Source organism: Sebastes fasciatus, chromosome 16 (genome assembly GCF_043250625.1).
Source record: "Sebastes fasciatus isolate fSebFas1 chromosome 16, fSebFas1.pri, whole genome shotgun sequence".
NCBI lineage: Eukaryota > Metazoa > Chordata > Actinopteri > Perciformes > Sebastidae > Sebastes > Sebastes fasciatus.
Genome location: NC_133810.1, coordinates 11,954,854 through 11,974,562, shown reverse-complemented (window position 1 = coordinate 11,974,562; position 19,709 = coordinate 11,954,854). Strand labels below are relative to the sequence as shown.

Sequence of the window (19,709 nt, the reverse complement as noted above, 5' to 3'; positions counted from 1 at the left end):
TTATACACTTAAGAAAACATAGTTATAAATACTATATTCCATTTATGCTAATAGATCCTCTGAAATGTTACACACTGTTCCTTTAAACAGCCCAGGTAGCAACAGCATGGAATAACTGGACTGAAATGTTTGTATGTACAGTAAATGTTGAATAAAATCTAGCGGTGACAGAAATAGCTCCTCCTCGGTAATATCAATAAGCTTATCTTTAAACAGTTCTCTGATGTCTGTCTATATAATTATATTTTCATGTGGTTGAGGCTAGGTGCGGCTGTAGCTATATATAGGCGGGAGTGGTCGTCCTTTAACCGTAAGGTCGGCGGTTCGATCCCCGGTTCCTACTTGTCAAAGTGTCCTTGGGCGAGACACTAAAAACCCCAATTTGCTCCCTGGGCGGTTCACAGCAGCCCACTGCATCCTAAGGATGGGTTAAGTGCAGAGGTCAAATTTCATGTATGCACTTGAATGCATGTTACGTTTAAAAAGTTGAGGTGGCATCCTGTAACCTGAATAACTAGCACAACTAAAACTTCTGTTACGTCAGGTGATATTTTTTTTATTTTTTTTTACTGGAAGCTTAATATTACTATTTATTAATAAATATCTGAACACCAAAATTGTTCTTTCCAGTTTAATTCCAAACATTTTCCAATCCAGATATTTAAAATTCTTCTAAAAAATAATCATTCCACGTCCACTAGGATGAGGGTAAACATAAAATGAATGACTCTTTTAGTATTTCATTGTTACGTCAAAGAAGAAAAAAATCTCTGCTCTGTATTAATATATTCCTTGTTCTTCACAGGGAAGGGTTTCCAAATCACATCTGGCAATATCATAATTTTTTCCTCATTGGAAACCAATCATTGGATGCCAGTGACTAAGATAGGGCGTCAGAATCATTTATTTAACGGTTGAATTGCACATATCAGCTTATTCCATCCCGATCACTGTGTCTTTGAGTAGGGCAGCGACATCCCTGCAGCTTTACCTCTTTGCTGACATATATATATATGTTATATATAAGGAATCAACACTCCTGATTACAGCTAGTGTAAGCATTTCTAAATAAATTAGGAAAAAATGCTCAAGGGGAAACCCAGCCCCTGATCTTCTATACATCCTCAACTTTATCAGCCCCTGAACCCAAAAAGCGAATGTTTTTCAATCTTGTATTACCTGAATTATACACTATTTCACAAGGGACAAAAGAATTGGTCAGAAGGGTTAAAAAGCACATTAAACTGGTACTTGAAATATATTATTTCACACTGCGTAAATCAATGCATAACCCCCAAAAAACCCACTGACTCCTGGGCTGAGAGCCATCCCTCTATACATATGACTTCATCTGATATAACAGAAACAAGACCGCCCCCTGGTGGATAAACAGGAGGACAGTTCATGCTGCTGCTACCAACAGACAGTAAAACAGTAAATAAGGCATTCATTTTATACATCACACACTTCATAATTGCAAAATAGCACTTGACAGTTCACCACTAACAACTGGAGGGTTTTACAGATTTTCTCAGCATTCACTATTTTACACCAAGAGGGGACAATAGATGTATCGTCCAAATCATGTCAAGCACATGGGGGGAAATGTTCTTTTCTCCCTTTTTTGATTGGATAAAGCCAGATAGTATGTTTCACCGAATGTGGGGGGGTAGGAGGGGTGATGGAAAATGATGGATTATGAGCTCAGTAGATGAAGAGGACTCGGGTGCGGGGCAGGGTGGAGAAGGTGTCAGCCATCTTGCGGATTCGGGCGTAGTTGATGAATCCTCGAAGGAAGAGCAAAAAGCCTGAGGAGCGAAAAAAAGAAAAAGGGGATAGTGAGACACAACTGGAAGGGATGGTGATAATTCACTACGAGAGTGACCAATAACGTACACAGTCACTTAACTGATTGTAAATATCACCCTTAAAATATCTTGCTGTATCTATTCTGTATCATATGACAGCTCAACACTGCTGCAATGGAGCTCCAAAGAGCAGACATGTGTCACACAAGCAGGACCAAACATTTGATTCCCTATTTGAATGATTTAAATTCAGAGGTTGACTACTTACCCAACACCAGGAACACCCACCACAGCCAGTACTGTCCATCAAAGTAACCAGGGAAGTATGTGGAGAACTAGAAACCCAACACAAACGACAGAAATGACTGGTTAGAATAAATATGGCGTGCACTGGTTTCACTCAAATGAGCCTGCGTTTAAAAGAGTGAATGAAGAAAGCAGCGCACTTCTCAAGTGATCTTAGAGGAAGTAGTGCAGCGCCAACAAGCCAACCACTACAGAAACAGCATAAAAATACCAGAGTGGTGGGGCTTTGGAGTTGTTTGTGCGTACATAAAACCACCTTTTATGTGTTTGTATGTGTGCTGTGTAATGTGTGTGTGTGTGTGTGGGCTCCTTGTCGTACCCTGACTATGAGGATCCATTTGATGAGGGAAAGCCCGAAGCCTGAGATGGCCCCGTAGCGACCGGCTGCTGAGGTGGTCAGACAGAAAGACAGGAAGAAACCAATCCAGTTGAACAGGAATGCCACTGGACAAAAGATGGAGGGAAAACAGAGTGTTAGACATGTCATCAGATTTTAAAAAAAATAAATAAAAAATGTGAAAAGACAGGAAATTCATGATTTGTATCTTGAATAAGAGAAGATGTCACTTCTAAGCAGAGAAGAGAAGAGCTGAAGATGTAAGACGATGAAGACGATTCTGCATCGAGTGACAGAAGGTTTCATGTTTTGTTTTTGTAATGATTGTGTACTGAGGTCGGTCACACAGATACTGATATTGAAAAGATGCCGCTTTTTATATAGTAGACTGTTGTAGTCTGATTTTTTAAAGCACTTTCTACATAAAAAAAAAGTTCAGAATTATCTCACTGCTTGAGTTAATTGATGATAAAGTAGCCATGTGCGATCATTTCGAAAACTGAGGATGAGATACATCGAGATGCATCAAGAATTGTTGACAGGTGAATCGTAATCGAATTGCATCGTATCGTGAGGCCAGTGAAGATTCGCACCTCTAATGGGTGGGGATAAAAAGAGACAAACAGAGACGAGTAGGTAACTAACTGAAAAAGGTGAGCATGAAGATGCCGTCATTTCCTATCCTCAGCTGATCGGCGTCTTCAAAGTCGTCTCTGGTCACAAAGTCTTCATCCTGTGATAGAATAAGCGACAAGAGCAAAACAAAAAGAAGAAAAAAAGTTATTTTAGCACTCAAACTATTTCACCACAGCCAGGCAGTAGCAGAGCTACTTTACTTTACTTTACTTATTTTAAACTATTTCCAGTCTACAAAATCAATTAATTTGATAAAGTGCGTTTTATTTTTAACCAATTCACAATGCTGTATTTAAAATTCTACAACAAAGAGTAAATACAACACGAACAAACCAACAGACCAATGGAACCACCACAACACAGCAAGCCCATTTAATTACTATCATTGTCACTTTATCTAAAAGGCCTGGAGTTGGTTAAGGTCAATATGGGACATCAGGAGAAACAGTAGGTGTTGTCTAACTATCAACTAAGCACTCAGTATATACAATACACAGACATACAAGAAGGGTGGGATACTGACTGAATACATAAACACTGTGGTTACATCTACGTTTGCACACACCAAATACACTTCCTCTCATCAAACACTCTCCTCCCACTCCTCCCAGTTACCTCCAGTGAACTGCGAATTACATCGTCAAAAGTCTCCAGGCGTTCCCTGTGCTGAGGCTGCTGCTGAGCGCAAGGCAGTGTGTGGCAGAGAAACACAACACCAGCAGATCAAACAGGGTGGCCCCCAACATGCAAAGCATCACAGTGACCACTAGAGGTCACAGATGAGCTGTCTGTTTTCACTTGATAGATATTATTAACAGAAACAGTTGTTTTTTTAAAGGCACATTGGGTATAATTTCTGATGGATAAGACAGAGAGACTCAGAGATGGCTTTTATGTATAAAGCCTGCACAAGGGAGGTTAGATTACTGGTGTCCTTTTCAAACATTAAAATGCAAGTTAAAGGCATCCTGCAGAAGATGAGGAGTGCTTTGCCCTTTGTAAATCAAAAGGACAACTACACAATAACTGGAAAGGAAAATGTTCCCACACACAAATGTTTTGGCTTCAATAGGGATGTCACGATTACCAGAAATTTAGTAGTTGATACCAATATCAGTGAAATTCCACAATTCTCGATACCAATTCGATACCACGGTCAAAAACAAAAACAATAAATCCATGTACTTTCACATACTACAGTCCTTTATTACAGTTTGCATACTGTTTTTTGCAAATTTGTTATTAATGAATGCTGATGAATGTTATTTTTTATTATAAATTATTTTAAATGTATACGTTTTAATTTGCTCTTTGTCTTTGTTTTAAATTGTTATGTTTGTTTTATGTATGCAACCGTATAACTGTGCTGCTTTCTATCTTGGCCAGGACACTCTAGGAAAAGAGATTTTTAATCTCAATGAGGTTAGAAAAGGTTAAATAAATAAATAATTTCTGTTGATCCACCTCAAATTTCTTGCCAAAACGAAATTGACACATGATAATGATATAATTTACCTTTGCCCGATACTATAAAATAATAATAATAATAATAATAATAATAATACAGTTTTACTGAATAGAGCTTGAACGCATCATAATGTAACTCAATGAAACCTCTGTACGTTAGCTGTTAGTTCTCGACTGTGCTACCCACCGGCTGCTAACAGTCGCTCTACCTACGGTACTGTAGAAAAATGAGTACCGTCACGTTTCCAGAATTTTGGTATCGACTTGGTACCAAAGTATCGTTTCTTGTGACATCCCTAGTCTTTATAAAATAACATGGATATTTCCCTAAGCAATCACGCCATTAAAGCTTTGGAAAACATGTCTAATATTAAAAAGACTATATTAACAAAAAATATATATAACTTAATTTTAAAAAGGTGCTATCAGTAGTGAATGTTTTTTTGTAACATGTAGTTGCAGTCATGGGAAACTACAACATCAGAAAACTTGAGTCTTCTTCCAAAACACCCACAGCTTTTTGCAAATTCTCAGCAAATTTCAACCTTACCCCGGTGAGGTAACTAATACAGATACATCTTGAGGCTGCGTATCATAACATGTTTTGTACCACTCAAAAAATGATCTTCTGTGGCTAACTTCTAAGGCTCCATCTTCACATCAAAGAAGATGTAGTTAAACACCTGCACAAACATGTAATGCCAACCCTGCATCAGTACAGAACATGTTTTAGTCTGAAGCTCCCTCAGTGTTTCAAATGGTAACCTGATATTTACTCAGATTTTGGAAGAACAAATCCAGGTGCAAAGTGCAAAGAGGTTTAGTTCAGGGGCCTGGGAGATTGACGCATTAACAATAGAAAAAAAAGGCTATCACATGTGAGCACTTGTGAGACATGGAGCATTGTCATTATGTACAGAAGTATTACAGAATGTCCTTTAATATGAGTGATGTTTTTCTTCATTTTTATAAATCTCCTACAGTTCAAACCAGCAACAAATGTTGGCAGCAGTATAGTGTAGGAAAGACAAAGAGACACAATCAGATATGTGAAGATCTGAAGACAAAACAAAAAAAAAAGAACTTTCCATTGCTTGCAGGGTGATAAACACTTCCTGCCCTGCAGACAACACAGATAGCGTTTGAGCACAAGCTACAGTGTGTGTGTGTGTGTGTGTGTGTGCGTGTATATACACATAGTGAATGTAACCACAGGCAAAAATGCAAAAACAAGTGCGACACTCACTCTTCCAGTTACGAGAGGAGCAGTAGTCTCAGCCTTGGTTCTTTCTGCTTCGTCATAGGAAGGTAGCGTAGTCGCGACGTTGTACGATGGAGGCTTGGGGAAAGCCCCGTCTTCCTTGTAGTCAAAGTAGGCTGAAGAAGAAGAAACAGCACAGTTTCAAACACAACGGCAGAAGTTTTACTAATACATAGTTCATATTGGCAGACAGCTGACAGGTGTCTGCATCACACATACACCGATTTCCCAGTTACCATATTTTTTACTTTATTTATCTGCTTTTATTGTCCTGTGAAGCACTTTGTAACATCTGTTTTGAGAAGTGCTATATAAATAAATTTAGTATTATTATTATTATTTTTAGATTACAATATGCTTATGCAAACAAGCCAAATCTAAGATATGATTTTCCTCATTGAGTATATGTTTGACTGGCCCTATAGTGGTGATATAACTGGGTTAACGTATGGTTAATAAAACACCCTGCTGTGCGGTAAGATGGTTAAACATGTATGAGTCAACTATTATAGCTAACCAAGAGGCCTTCTGAAAGCAACCACGTCAATTTCAGGATCCTCATTCTCACAGTTAAACTTTTATTTATATCATGTCAATAATTTAAGGTTATCATCTTTAAAGTTTTGATTCAAGACCTTCAGTATTTGGATCAAAGAGCTTTTGAAAAATAAAATGTGCCAAATTTAGAAGACTAGAAACAGAGTCAGATAAGTATTAAATCAACATTTAGGTATATATATATATATAAGTATCAAATCAGACTCTGTGTCAGCAGATAGATACCCACTGCAAATTACCCTCAGCCGCAGGGAAACATCTGGATGAGTCATTGTCTTACCAGCATTGTCCACTGTGATGCTGCTGTATGGGGGTGGGGCGTCAGCTGCTACCTGTGGACTCTCTTCTGGGTCCTCCTCATTGGGCAGCTGTGGGAGGGGGAAAAACCACATCCTGGTTTATTTAAGGCTACGATACATATGTGTCAGCAGCACTGCCTGCGCTCTGCTTGAAAATGATGCTTTTAGGTAAAAGATCGTCACATTTCCTGTGTAGTGATAAATTATTACCTCAACACCCTGGCCTACTTACAATAACTTTTTCCAGCACATATGGACATTATAAAGGAGAAGGAAATGAGCACCAACCACGTGTTTCACATTTCTTCTATTAAAAGTAGGACACACGTGACGGGCCAGACTCAGTTACTCCTTACTCCTGATTCAGCTAAACAAGGATTTAAAACCAAGCCCATTTGATGAATTAACACCAGTGTCAGTTTCCAGGAAAGACCACTGAAGTGGTTGTGAATACTAAGTAGTAAGTCTGCAACACTGGGTTAGCAGTAGGGGTGTAAGAAAATATTGAAAATATCGAATATCGCAATATTATGTTCTGTGATACTGTGTCGATTCTCAAAAAGACTGAATCGATTTTTAATCAATAGTTTACATGCAAAGATGAACTCATTCAATACTTTATTTCATTTGTAAAGAGAAGCGCCATCTCAGTGTATGTGCCCTCTCAAAGTAGTACTATGATGCTGGATTAAACAGGGACTGTAATAAATGCAAACGCAGATCCCACTGTTCTGATTGTATAAAAGTGTAAAGTTTTTTTTTTTTTTTAACTCAGATTGCATTCATATGGTGGTGTGTTCTTTAGACTGTGAGTTTTTCTAAAATTACATTTTTTTTTAAATCGCAATATATCGCCTTGCTTTCAGTATCGCAATATATCGCATTATTTTGAATTGTAGTAGTTAGCAGAGGTATAAAGTTAACACCTGTGTTTTCCCTCTGGTGTGGGTGTTATTTTACAGCTCCCCATAGTTTCCTATCATTTCCTAGGAAGGAACTCAAATCCCACCATAAATTTGTAGGATAACATTACAAGGGAAATAAATGGGGACAGTGGTAACGCAACACGAACCACTGTCCCCATTTAAAAGAGACGCAAAACAACTTTAAAGAGAAGCAAAACTTCTAAAAAGTGACGCAAAACAATTAAGAGACTACAAAGTAATTACAGTAAATACATAGTGTGTGTATATATATATATATATATATATATATATATACACACACACACACACACACACAGTAACATTTATCTACAAAAATATAAAGTAAACATAAAGTGATGAAAAGACTAAAACTCTGTAGTTTTTTCTGCATTAAAAATAGAAAAAGTAAAAAAAATGTACAGCACTACTAATGGCAACTGGTACATTTCCAAATAACCGATTCCAATTAATTAACTCCAATTAGCTTTAACCCAGTGACTCTTTTAGTCAGTAAGATCACCTGAACATGCAAAAATATGAACTTTGTCTACAAGCGTGCTTCAACATATATGGAGGATTAATAATATCCTTCATCCAGTCCCACATGGCAGCCTGAGTGTCAGCAAATTTTTATTTTATTTTGGTTTATGTATTACAGTTTTATTATTATTTATATGTGTATGTATACATACGTACAGTGGATGGGTAAATATAGGTGTGTGTAGGTATATATACTCCTTTCCGATCTATTTACTATTATTATTGTTATTTCTTTTATCCATCTATTTATTTATTTATTTAATGTTTGTTTTCCCTTCTCTGGGATTATTCAATGTAATTCCATGTGTACCACATTATCTCCATCACTACAAAGAGGAACTAGAGGTCTAGGATTACACTGTTTCAAACATGTAAAACACTGATTTCTTTATAGTTGTACTGCTTCATTGTACTTTTTGTGCCAATAAAAAAAATTGAATATACATGTTGCAACTATTTAAAGGAAATTCCTCTGGAAGATGATTATAAACTCAACACACCAAACTCAACTAACTCTGTACACAAAGTAGGCTACAGAATAAAATAGTCCACACTACCTCACTGAGGCACATTTCTCGTGAAAACCACAGGAAATAACTGGTTTTCTATTAGAGCAGTCTGCACATTAATGATCACTGTCATCAAACCACATGAGCAGAATTATAATAAGCAACAACCAACACGTTGCTAAGCAGGTTAAGTGAACACACCTACTTCCTGTAACGTTACTCTAGGTCAGGTGTTTACATCAACACATTAACATTATAACATAACACTGTCGAGAAGCGTTAAATGAAGTTACACCACCTAGAATACAGTTATATAGTAAAGCTTCCCTGACATCAACAAGACAGGAGACAAAGGCTCACATCCACGTAGCGTTAGCTTTAAGCTAACAAGGAAACGTTAAGATAGCGACGCAAATAACGAAATTAATCCCAACAAAAGTAACCGAATTAACGACATCCTTTAATAGGAAACACTTTAGGTAAATGTGACACCTGACACAACCTGAGGAGAGTGTGAGCTTCGTGTCTCAGTGTTAACAGTTGACGTCAACGTGTGATGCTAAATCGTGTTATCTTATATTAGTATCATCCTACCTGCTGATATCTGCCGCTCGGTTCCGCCATCCCGGTCTGAATCAACAACAGAAGAAAGGAGACACCCAACGAAGATTATATAACAGTACAAACTGTACGTTAAAGTCGAGCCTCGCCACAATGAAGACCTGTTTCCTCCCTTTGACTGCTCGGTGCTCTGAGACACGACTGTCAAGCTACAGCATGGTGAGCACATGTGTCACTTCCGGTTAGCTTTTTTTATTATATTTACTATAAACAGTAAATATATTGAGGTATTTTTTGTGAAATACTAGGTAGCCTCCTTTAGCACTAATGTGATTATTCAGTAAATCTTTCTTATGAAGAATCATTGTCATTTTTGTTAAAAAAAGGGGACATTTCCGGTGGTTTTATTTTGAAAATCCAGACAGTTTGTTCTTCGTTCTTGCTTATTATTGCCTATTGCTAACTTGACGTAAGCGATTGACGTCATTGGCCACAACAAACTCTCTACCGCCCCCACCTGGAACAAAAGTAAAACAACCATGAATGGGGGTTTTTTTAATGTAAGAAAACTATATTTCTTAATTTGTTTGAACAAACGCTATTAATATTTTTGGGGAATCATTTATGAATGAATTAGATCTTAATTATCCAATGTAGACTAATCTAATCGGTCAACTCATAAATACGAGTTGTTGCAAATTAAAGCACAAAAAAGGGACTGAAGTTTATGGCAGAAACTAAGCACCACAAAGTTACCATTAATTGATGGGAGAAAAATACATTATCAATATTATCAATTAATACATGAAATATATATATCTTTTAATTAATTTACAGAATGTTTTATTAGCAATAATAGACAGCTGAATTTAAAAGTCCAGTTGTATATCTCAAATGAAATAGGGAACAATGAAACGCTCTCCATGATTTAATTTGTATTATTTTTTTTATTTAACCTTTATTTAACCAGGTTAGTCCCATTGAGATTAAAAACCTCTTTTCAAAGGGAGATCTGGCCAAGACGGTCAGCAGCAAGAACACAAAGTTGCAGACACATTGACACAAATAGAGATAAAATACACTTCACAAACACTAAAAGCACTAACATTTTGCATTAAAAGAGAACTATCAAAAGACAAATGGGGGGGGGGACAAAAAGGAACTGGCCCATTTCAGAATAATGTATAAGCTATTATAGTAGTATTAATAGTAGCTTTTAGCTTATTTAATGTATTTAATTTGTATAATTCTATTGTTATTTTATCAATCTAGTTTTTACTTCACACTGGTTTACTGTTATTATAGATTTAAATTCTATTTTATTACATTTTTATAATTTTATTGGCTCCCGTGCATTGGTCTCAAATGGTCTCATTATTAAATTGTTGAGTTGTTTTGGTCTTTTCTGTTGTTTTCAATGATCACACTTATTCTGTCTTACTTAGGGCTTGTCAGTGATCTGTGAATCACTTTGAACTGCACTAACCTGTCTGAAAGGTGCTTTATTATAATGTATATTATAGTAGTAGTAGTAGTAGAATTGTATTGATTATACATTGTATTAATCAGAATCAAAAAGTATGAATTTGCCTCTGAGTTGTTGTGGAGTAGAAGTATAAAGTAGCAGAAAATGGAAGTATTCAAATACCTCGAAATTGTATTACAGTACTTGAGAAAATGAACTCATACATTTTCTCAAATTTGGATTATAGTACTTGAGAAAATGTACTCGTACATTTTTAAGAATAACTCATGACCATCAGTAATTAGCACGACTTATATACATCTCACTTAATATACTGTTTAACACACAGAATAGGCATCATTGGGCAATAAAAACAAAAAGAAATGCAACTGGGTATTGTAAGGTTTTATTGTATCTTTATCTAAAATAAAAAGACAACAACAATACCTGTGACACCTTGTATGCAAGCTCAAGTGTTGGAGAACCTCAGATTGATTTCTAGTCAAGTTACTCGGTGGGTTTCCGGTACTTAAGGAGCACAGGGTACGTGGTGCCTATGTGCTTTTGGTTGTAGTGGTGGCAAACAATCTCCACGTCGTAGAAACTGAACTGGACTTTGACGCGCTCGTTGGGCGAGGTCAGGAAACAGAGAGTGTAGAGGGCAAACTCGAACTCGGGACTGACGCCGATGAAGATGCTGCCCTTGGGCTTTATACCGTCCTTCCAGCTGAACTGTAGGGCCAGGATGTGTTTGTTCGGGTCGGGCTGTGAGAGGATGAGAGAGAGGAAAGGAAATGGCAGGTGATGAAAGAGAGGAGAAGAGGATGGCGAGGGATGGAGAAACATGTAGGACTGTTTGACAAAAGCAGCCGTGTGCTCAGTAAAAATATAGGCAAACTTTTGACTTACTACCTCATTATTTTGTGGACTTTTTATTTCATAATTTTGACTTTCTTTCTTAAGTCAGTTGACTTCATAAGTCAAAATCTTTGAGTAATCTCAGAATGTTGACTTTTTATCTAATAATTTTGTCTTTCTATCTCATAATGTTGACATTTTATCTCATGATATTGACTTTCTACCTCATACTTTTGACTTTTTATCTCATCATTTTGACTTTCTTTCTCATAATGTTGACCTCATAAGTCTAAATATTTGAGTTATCTCATAATTTTAACCTTCTATCTCACAATGTTGACTTTCTACCTCTAAATTTTGACTTTCTATCTCATAAGGTTGACTTTTTAGCTCATAATTTTGACTTTCTATCTCATAATGTTGACTTCATAAGTCGAAATCTTTGAGTTATCTCATAATTTTGACGTACTATCTCAAAATTTGACTTTTTATCTCATAATTTTGACTTTCTCTCTCATAATGTTGACATTTTATCTCTTGATTTTGACTTTCTACCTCATAATTTTGACTTTCTCTCTCATAATGTTGACATTTTATCTCATAATTTTGACTTTCTTTCTCATAATGTTGACTTCATAAGTCTAAATATTTGAGTTATCTCATAATTTCAACTTTCTGTCTCACAATGTTGACTTTTTACCTCTAAATTTTGACTTTGTATCTCATAATGTTGACTTCATAAGTTAAAATCTTTGAGTTATTTCATCATTTTTACTTTCTATTTCATAATGTTGACTTTTTATCTCATAATTTTGACTTACTATCTCATAATTCTAACTCACTAGTTTCATAATTTGGATTTGGTAAATCCAAATTATGGTTTTCCATTAGCATTTTTAAGTTTATCATTCACAAACTTTCATCTATTTCGTTTTCCTGGTGGAAATGTGCTACCATATAGATAACTTGAATAGATACACACAGTTTTAGGAAATATTGCCCTATTGGTCAGCTCAGCCATTAGCTGATCATAATATCGAACATAATGGTGTCCCTTGGGTCCAGTGCTCCATGCGAATGCTTGGACACTTCAGAGGAGATTGGTGAAAAATAGGCAAATTATACTACTATACTACAGGAGACTCCTTTCTTTGTTTAAACAGAAAATGGGGTGATATCCTGAAAAGTGCTCAGTGATTTGCATCAGGCTTCAGGTTAGAAAGACAAAATCCAGAGAGTTGAGCAGAAGGTGAGAGAGAGAACGTGATCATAGCAGCATGTGAGGTTTCTCATCTGTGTGCAAGAACGATGATGTGAACAAGACTGCAAAGAGTGCAAGTCGACTCTGGGAAGTATAGGAGATGAGAAAAGACGGGAGACTTGTCAGATATATTGTGAATATGTGACGGGGAAATACAGATACAGATACAGTGGTGCTGAAAATATATTCTTGCCCCATTGGGGTCCATCTTGGTTCAAACAAAAGACACATAATAACATCGTACCTGGGGTGAATTTGCATTTACGCTGTAACCTTTGTAATCAATGTGTCCCAGCTTCTCTTGTAGGTAGAGCTGAATCCAGTTGTGAAAGCCGATGACAGTCCGCCCTCCTCTGGTCTCTCCAACAAACACGTGTTCAAATCCGGAGGAGTCTGGCCTGGTGGGAGACAGAAAGACACATTTTGTTGTCAAGCTGATGTACTGTAGGCTTTCCACTCCATATTGTCAAGTCATTTCGTATCTTTCTCGCTTGTTACATGCAAAAAAACATGTTTTAGTCATGTGCCATTTGGACAAAATGTGGTGTTTAGTGGCTGTTTCCTTTCTGAACATGCAGCAAATGAGCATTTTCAGTAGTTCTACTTGATGCTGACTGGATGTGCACAGAGCCAGTTTCTCAGAGTGAGACGGTTTTACCATCACAGTGCCAGATTCCACTGGTGAAGTTATAAATGATTTAGGTGCTGTGCCAGATTCCACCCACTTGCTGGATCCTCTCCTTGCGTAAAGTTCAAACCAGATCCTGTACAGCTGCTCCTTGAATTGTGTATCGTCCTTTGGAGAGAGCTGCTTCTCTACCAGGTATTTATGAGCTAACTGCAAAACAAACAAGAATTCACTATAAAAAGGTTGTCATTTTACATTTTTAGCCAGCGATGTGGCTCAAGGGATGGCAGCATAAGTATGTCAGCTTTGTCATTGAGAGAATGTTATCATGCTAATTACATGGTACGTTAAAGGTCCCATATTGTAAAAAGTGAGATCTTCAGGTCTTTTACAATATAAAGCAGGTTTAAGTGCTATATGAATACTGTTAAACTATCAAAACGCTCAATATACGGAGAAATACACACAGCCCGTATTGAGAAATCGCACGTTTGAAACAAGCCGTTAGGACTTCTGTCCATTTGTGATGTCACAAATACACAATATTTAGACCATTACACTGTTTTAAATGTAAACATTCTAAATGTGTCCCAGTTTATTTCCTGTTGCAGTGTATGTAAATAACATCAGCTGACATGGACCCTAGCTGTTTCCTAGCAATGCAATTCCGTTGCAATTCCGTTGAAATGTGGTCAAACGGAGCATTTCAGACAGAGGGTGAATACAGGTATATTCAGGCAGACAGTACGAGGAAAATAATGTGTTTTTTGAACATTAAAGCATGTAAACATGTTCTAGTAGAAACGTAAAATACAAGTATGAACGTGAAAATGAGCACAATATGGGACCTTTAAACATTATACCCGCTAAACACCAGCATGTTAGCTTTGTCATTGAGACTTTTAGTATATAAGTAATAATTTAATTATATTTCAATCATTGTGAGAGTCAGTTTAACTCTATGTGACAACTCCTAATTAGATCTTATTCATTCTTTAGTAGAAAAGGGCCTTTGGGGCACAGCAAAAAGAAGGGAATTTATTTTCCAAACGTCTCCGCGAGTACCTTCATAGTTGGAGACTTAATGATGGAGTCCAGGAATTTGTGGTTCTCTGCAATCTCCTCAGGGGTTACAATTTCTGGCTCGCCGGTGTCACTCACATAGTTATCCAACAGGGAGATAAAGGCTGTAGAAACAAACAAGATACTCTTCAAACTGTGATTTTGTTCAGTCTGAGACATGGATATGATGACAATCATGAAAGTTTACAGAAACCTCTAGCCAGTGGTGGAAAGTAACTAAGTACATTTACTCAAGTACTGTAGTTCAACTTTGAGGTATGTGTACTTCCATTTTAAGCTACTTTATAATTCTATTCCACTGCATTTCAGAGGGAAATATTGTGCTTGTTACTCCACTACATTTATTTGACAGATATAGTTTATAGTTACAAAAAAGAAAAAAACATGATCTGTTTATAAAATTCAATTTGTTAAATATTAAACCAGCGGCTGCTCTAGTTTGCCGCCTCACATTTTTCACATAGTTTCATTTAAATAACTGTTTGAATCCCAAAGAGATCAAATTATCCAACATTTCTCTAAAAATCAAAGATTAGAGAAACATCCAAAATATTAATAGAAATTTGTGTAGCAGAAATTTTTAGTTTTTTTCATTTCTACCCAATTAATCATCTCACGACCCCTCAGATTTATTTTGTGACCCTGTGGAGTCTGACCCATGCATGGTTGGGAACAACTGAACTACTACTGATATAATATATAATATAATAATATATAATATAAATATAATTTGCAAAACAAGTACTTTTACTTTTGATACTTTACTAGTACATTTTCATCATAATACTTCTACTTAACTAATATTTTAAATGAATGACTTTTACTTGTAATGGAGTTACTTATACATTGTGGTATTGGTACTTCTTCCACCACTGTAAGGTATAGACAGAAAAAGTCTCAAATCTGAGATCTTTGTGTCTATTTGGATGCATTTGGAATAAAAAATTGACCAGCTCTAGAAACCAGGTTTATGGACAAAATAACAAGGAGGGAGAAATCCTCCTTTTTTCATTGGGACAGCTGCCGCAGACTGAACTCTGAATACAAGCTGTTACTTAATTCAACTCCCTATACAGCTCTGTGAGGGCAACATGATACGCAACACAAATCTGTGAAAACATCAATAGACAAGAATTGCCGGAAGGAAGGAAGCGTGCTTCAGCAGTTATCACTCGGAGGAAGATTTGAAGAAGCCAGTGGTTGCAGAGGAGCATCTTTCTGCACCCAGCACAGTGAACTCTGCATGCTCTGTGGTTATGCAACATGCTCCACTGTTCGTCATAAGGAGATTATGAGTAGATGAAGAAGCTTTACTCTGAAGGGAGGCGATAAGGAGGATAGTATCAAACTGGCAAACGAGTGCAGTGGAATGTGTGAAGAGATCAATTCAAACATTTTTTGACAGAGCGGTTGTGTAAAAAGAAGCAGCCTCATCCCACAGGAACAACTGAACATTAAGGCATGAAGAGAGATAATTCCCTTTTGACACTTACCTAAAAAAGTCTCCTTTTTGAAAATGTTCTCATCGACAAATGTAAACAGAGGATATCCTGCACCATCGTTGTTGTCGTTCATGGCCATGCTGTCTCCAGCTTTGCCCTGCAGCAGGAAGAGAACCACTCAAACTTTCAAATGTGCAAATACTTTCATAGATTAACACATCTACAGTCAAATTGTTCTGTTGTAGGGGTGTAAGAAATCAAGTATCTCAATATTATATTTTGTGATACTGTATAGATTCTCCAAAACACTGTTTTGATTTTGATTTGCAAAGATTAACTCAGTCAATACTTTATTTAATTTACAAAGATATGTGCCTTTTCAAAGTAGTGCTGATGTTACAGGGACTGGGATGAATACAAATGCAGATCCCACTGTTCTGATCGCATAAAAAAGTAAACTTTTTTACTAAGATTTTATGCATATGGCTAAAATTAGACTTAAAAAATTGCAACATATCGCCTTGCTTACAGCATCGCAGTATATTGAATCGTAACCCCTGTGTCGTGATACGTATTGTATCGCCAGATTCTTGCCAATACACAGCCCTAATCTGTCGTCTCATGTAAATTTGCAGTTTAGATTAAGACCACAATTCCCACAATCCTTTTTGCTCCCTGTCACATGTTCTTTAACTCTCCAATAGAGTGCTCCAGGAATGACGTATTTTTGTAGGCCAACGAGGCCTATTGAAAGAGGCTGGGACACGGGTTTGAGCTCTGGGGTTTGACACATGCGCAGTGTAACTGCAGCGTTGCTATTGGCTCAATTTCGACGAGTGCAGATCAGATTTTTCTGCGCATGTGTTATACCCCAAAGATATGACGCGTTCATGATGCGTGATATCTCCTCTTTACACCCTCCTTGAGGCCAACCAGGAAGTTAGCATCACCCTGGGTTCCCTCGACAAAAAGCCAATGGGATTTTTCCATTTGGTTTTGGATTATCGCAGAAAATAAACTCTGTGGAAAAGAAACGTTTATGATACTTACATGTTTTGTTCCGTAAGATAATCTTCACAAATGAACACCACTTTTATGATTTTTTGCAGCGTGAATGCAATAGCCAGAAGTAAAAAGCTAACGTTCGGCTATAAACGAAATACACCAAACCAACATGAGGCTCTTAAATTACACACTGAGCAATTGTAGATGGGTTTAAGGTCCAGCTATAGGATGTCAGTACACATCAAACATGTAAAGCAACAACTAAACTGCACATAATAAGATGTTTTATAAGTCATAATTAAAGAAGGGAGCGGCCTCATGTCTGTATGCGTGGTGCACCTGCAGAGAGATCCTGTAGTCTGTTCCAGGTTTCAGTCTGTTGACGTCGTTGTCCCACAGCTCCTGCACCATGGCCGACAGCTCTCTGTCACTCTCAATCATGATGCGACCGCTCCGTTGTGTTCTTGGTCCCGCAGTGGATGGTCTGGTCAAAGTATACGTCTCTGACAGGAGAGGAAGGAAAAGTTAATATAGCTTGGTGTTAACAATGGTGGACAGTATTTTTGCGCTTTGCACAACTTGGAAAGGGAGGAGTGAGCGGAGGGGTACTCAGTCGGTTGCAATCTGCAACCACACCACTAGATGACGCAAAATCCATCAGACTGTACCTTTAAAGTGTCTTGTAAGCGCATGCGGGCCGGTCATCGTGTGCATGAGACAATAATAAAACTTAATTCTTGCTAAAGATGGTTTTGATTTCTACAGCCGCCTGTTGGCACTGTATGGGACTATTCATGACATGATAAAATAAAAGCCATGATAACAAAAAACAGAGTAAAAAATGCTTCTGGAGCTGATTTAGCACATGCTTCTTAGATAAATAGATACATTGATAGATACATATAAAAGTAAAGTTTTATACATAATCACAAAAAACAGTGAATCAAGTTAATGTGTAGTCCATAGCATTGTAAAAACATAACAGCTTCCTGAGCCAGACAGAGTTTATCCATCCAACTCAACACCACCAGTGCATTCCACAAAAAAACATCCATGACACTGAGCTCCGAGATCTTCATCACCACCATCCTGAGCCCCATGCAGGCCGCATCCCATCAGCCACCACATCCGAAATCCACTGACCTTTTCCTTTGAGTGTCGTCCTGTTATTTTCTGGTTCAGCGAGGAGAAAACAACGAGGAGTGATTTGAGGTTTTTTAGGGAAGTTCCTTGGTGTCGGTCAGGTGCTGCTGGTTGTGGTTTCCTGTGTTGGTGAGAGCAGGTGTCTTTATGGGCATAGTAACAGTTCAGTCAGTCAGTCAGTGTGGAGAAAGACAGGCTGGGGCTGGAGGGGGGGCGGACAGAGGGGACATTTTAAAAAGGTTATCCCCCGTCAGCAACTCTAGCCAAAGGGATTACACCATGTTGTCGTCTCTTTTCAATCTCAGGCTACAACGTGGGCTCTTTGTTTCTTTAGTATTTCATTGTTGCTCTCTCTGTCACAGTATAACCTCTGCCATACAGGCTAAATGTGGGTCATGTTTCAGGTACCAAGGTGGTGTAAAGGATTACGTGGTTTGTTTGGTAATATTTCTGATTTTGAACATCATTCTAAATTATCTTAACCCTGAAGATTAAAGGTTTGGTCCAAATTTTGGAAAATATATCAACATCTAAAAAGAGTAGTGACTTTTCTAAACCAAATCTAATTTAAGAAAACCCTTATATCAGGTTTAACATTGTAATTTTATCAGCAATTGTTTCCTTGACTTTGATGACATGTAAAGAGTTGTATAAGTTCATTTGTATAACATTTTTAATGATTTCTAATTGTATATTTTCACTTTTTGCTCCGAATGCTGTCTTTTTACAAACATAAAAAGAGAGTGGAAACATTTACTTCTTCGCTCCCACTGTACTAAATTAAAGAGTGCTTGCGTAATGCGTATTTTTGTAGACCAATGCAGAAGTTAGCATCGCCCTGGTTCCCTCAACAAAAAGCCAATGGGATTTTTCCATTTGATTTTGGATTATTGCAGAAAATAAGCTCTGTGGCAAACAAATGTTTATGATACTACAAATGAACACCACTTTTGTGAATTTTGCACTGTGAATGCAATCGCCAGAAGTAAAAAGCTAATGGGACTTGAAGCCTAAATGTGGCTCATATTGGAGCTGCACATTTGCGAGGAACAACTAAACTAAAGAGTGTAACAGCTTAAAATACCAGTTTTGTTCTATTGTTCTGCCACCAGTGGTTGACTGACATTGTACAATTTTAACCGATCTGTAACCAAGTAAATACTGACAGGCATCTTCTATCTTCTCTTGTCGGAACATTATCAATAAGTACTTTTTTTGTGATAACTGTTGCATATTTTACACTTTTGATTTCTATCTCTTGTGGACTTACTGTATATTTACTATATCAATTACTGTGTTGTACTTGTGCTATGTGGACTTAAAGGTGCAGTGTGTAGGATTTGGCAGCATCTAGCGGTGTGGTTGCAGATTGCAACCAACTAAAAGTCCTCCCGTGTGCCAAGCGTGTAGGAGAATACGGTGGCTGATGCGAAAACGCAAATGACCCTATCTAGAGCCAGTGTTTGGTTTGTCCGTTCTAGAAATATGGCGGCTGGCTGCGTGAAGAGGACCCGCTCCCTATGTAGATATAAACGGCTCATTCGAAGGTAACAAAAACATGATTCTTATCAGGTGATTATACAATAAAGAAAACATTCTTATTAATACTATATTCC

The 19,709-nt window shown here is 37.3% G+C and overlaps 2 protein-coding genes across 3 annotated transcripts; both read right to left on the bottom strand.

The window, feature by feature from the left end:
• Window positions 1-617: 617 nt before the first annotated feature.
• Window positions 618-9,436, bottom strand: LOC141753105 (NEDD4 family-interacting protein 1-like). Of its 2 annotated transcripts, XM_074611463.1 has the most exons (8): window positions 9,242-9,436; window positions 6,654-6,741; window positions 5,801-5,931; window positions 3,703-3,762; window positions 3,097-3,184; window positions 2,434-2,558; window positions 2,077-2,143; window positions 618-1,808 (listed from the first exon to the last, which is right to left on the bottom strand). In XM_074611463.1, the coding sequence occupies exons 1-8, from the start codon at window positions 9,269-9,271 to the stop codon at window positions 1,705-1,707; spliced, it is 693 nt and encodes a 230-aa protein (XP_074467564.1). In that variant the 5' UTR covers window positions 9,272-9,436; the 3' UTR covers window positions 618-1,704. The 2 variants fall into 2 exon arrangements, with proteins under 2 accessions (XP_074467564.1, XP_074467565.1); XM_074611464.1 differs by lacking the exon at window positions 3,703-3,762.
• A 1,632-nt stretch (window positions 9,437-11,068) lies between these two features.
• On the bottom strand, window positions 11,069-19,405 carry endou2 (endonuclease, polyU-specific 2). Its single transcript, XM_074611462.1, has 7 exons — window positions 18,094-19,405; window positions 17,290-17,453; window positions 15,997-16,102; window positions 14,486-14,607; window positions 13,518-13,630; window positions 13,037-13,190; window positions 11,069-11,438 (listed from the first exon to the last, which is right to left on the bottom strand). Exons 2-7 carry the CDS (start codon window positions 17,389-17,391, stop codon window positions 11,181-11,183), a joined length of 855 nt encoding a protein of 284 aa, XP_074467563.1. The 5' UTR covers window positions 17,392-17,453; window positions 18,094-19,405; the 3' UTR covers window positions 11,069-11,180.
• Window positions 19,406-19,709: the final 304 nt, after the last annotated feature.

Bases quoted from the DNA above. Each gene is read 5' to 3' on its own strand.
- LOC141753105 (XM_074611463.1), bottom strand. From the start codon at position 9,271: ATGGCGGAACCGAGCGGCAGATATCAGCAG. The intron at 5,932-6,653 runs GTAAGACAATGA...CTTCTTCTTCAG, and splicing joins CATCACAGTGGACAATGCTG to CCTACTTTGACTACAAGGAA. The intron at 2,559-3,096 runs GTTAGTTACCTA...TCTTTTGTCCAG, and splicing joins CTTCATGCTCACCTTTTTCA to TGGCATTCCTGTTCAACTGG.
- endou2 (XM_074611462.1), bottom strand. From the start codon at position 17,391: ATGATTGAGAGTGACAGAGAGCTGTCGGCCATGGTGCAGGAGCTGTGG. The intron at 16,103-17,289 runs GTGCACCACGCA...TTCCTGCTGCAG, and splicing joins ACTACAGGATCTCTCTGCAG to GGCAAAGCTGGAGACAGCAT. The intron at 11,439-13,036 runs GTACGATGTTAT...ATCCTCTCACAG, and splicing joins TAAATGCAAATTCACCCCAG to CCCGACCCGAACAAACACAT.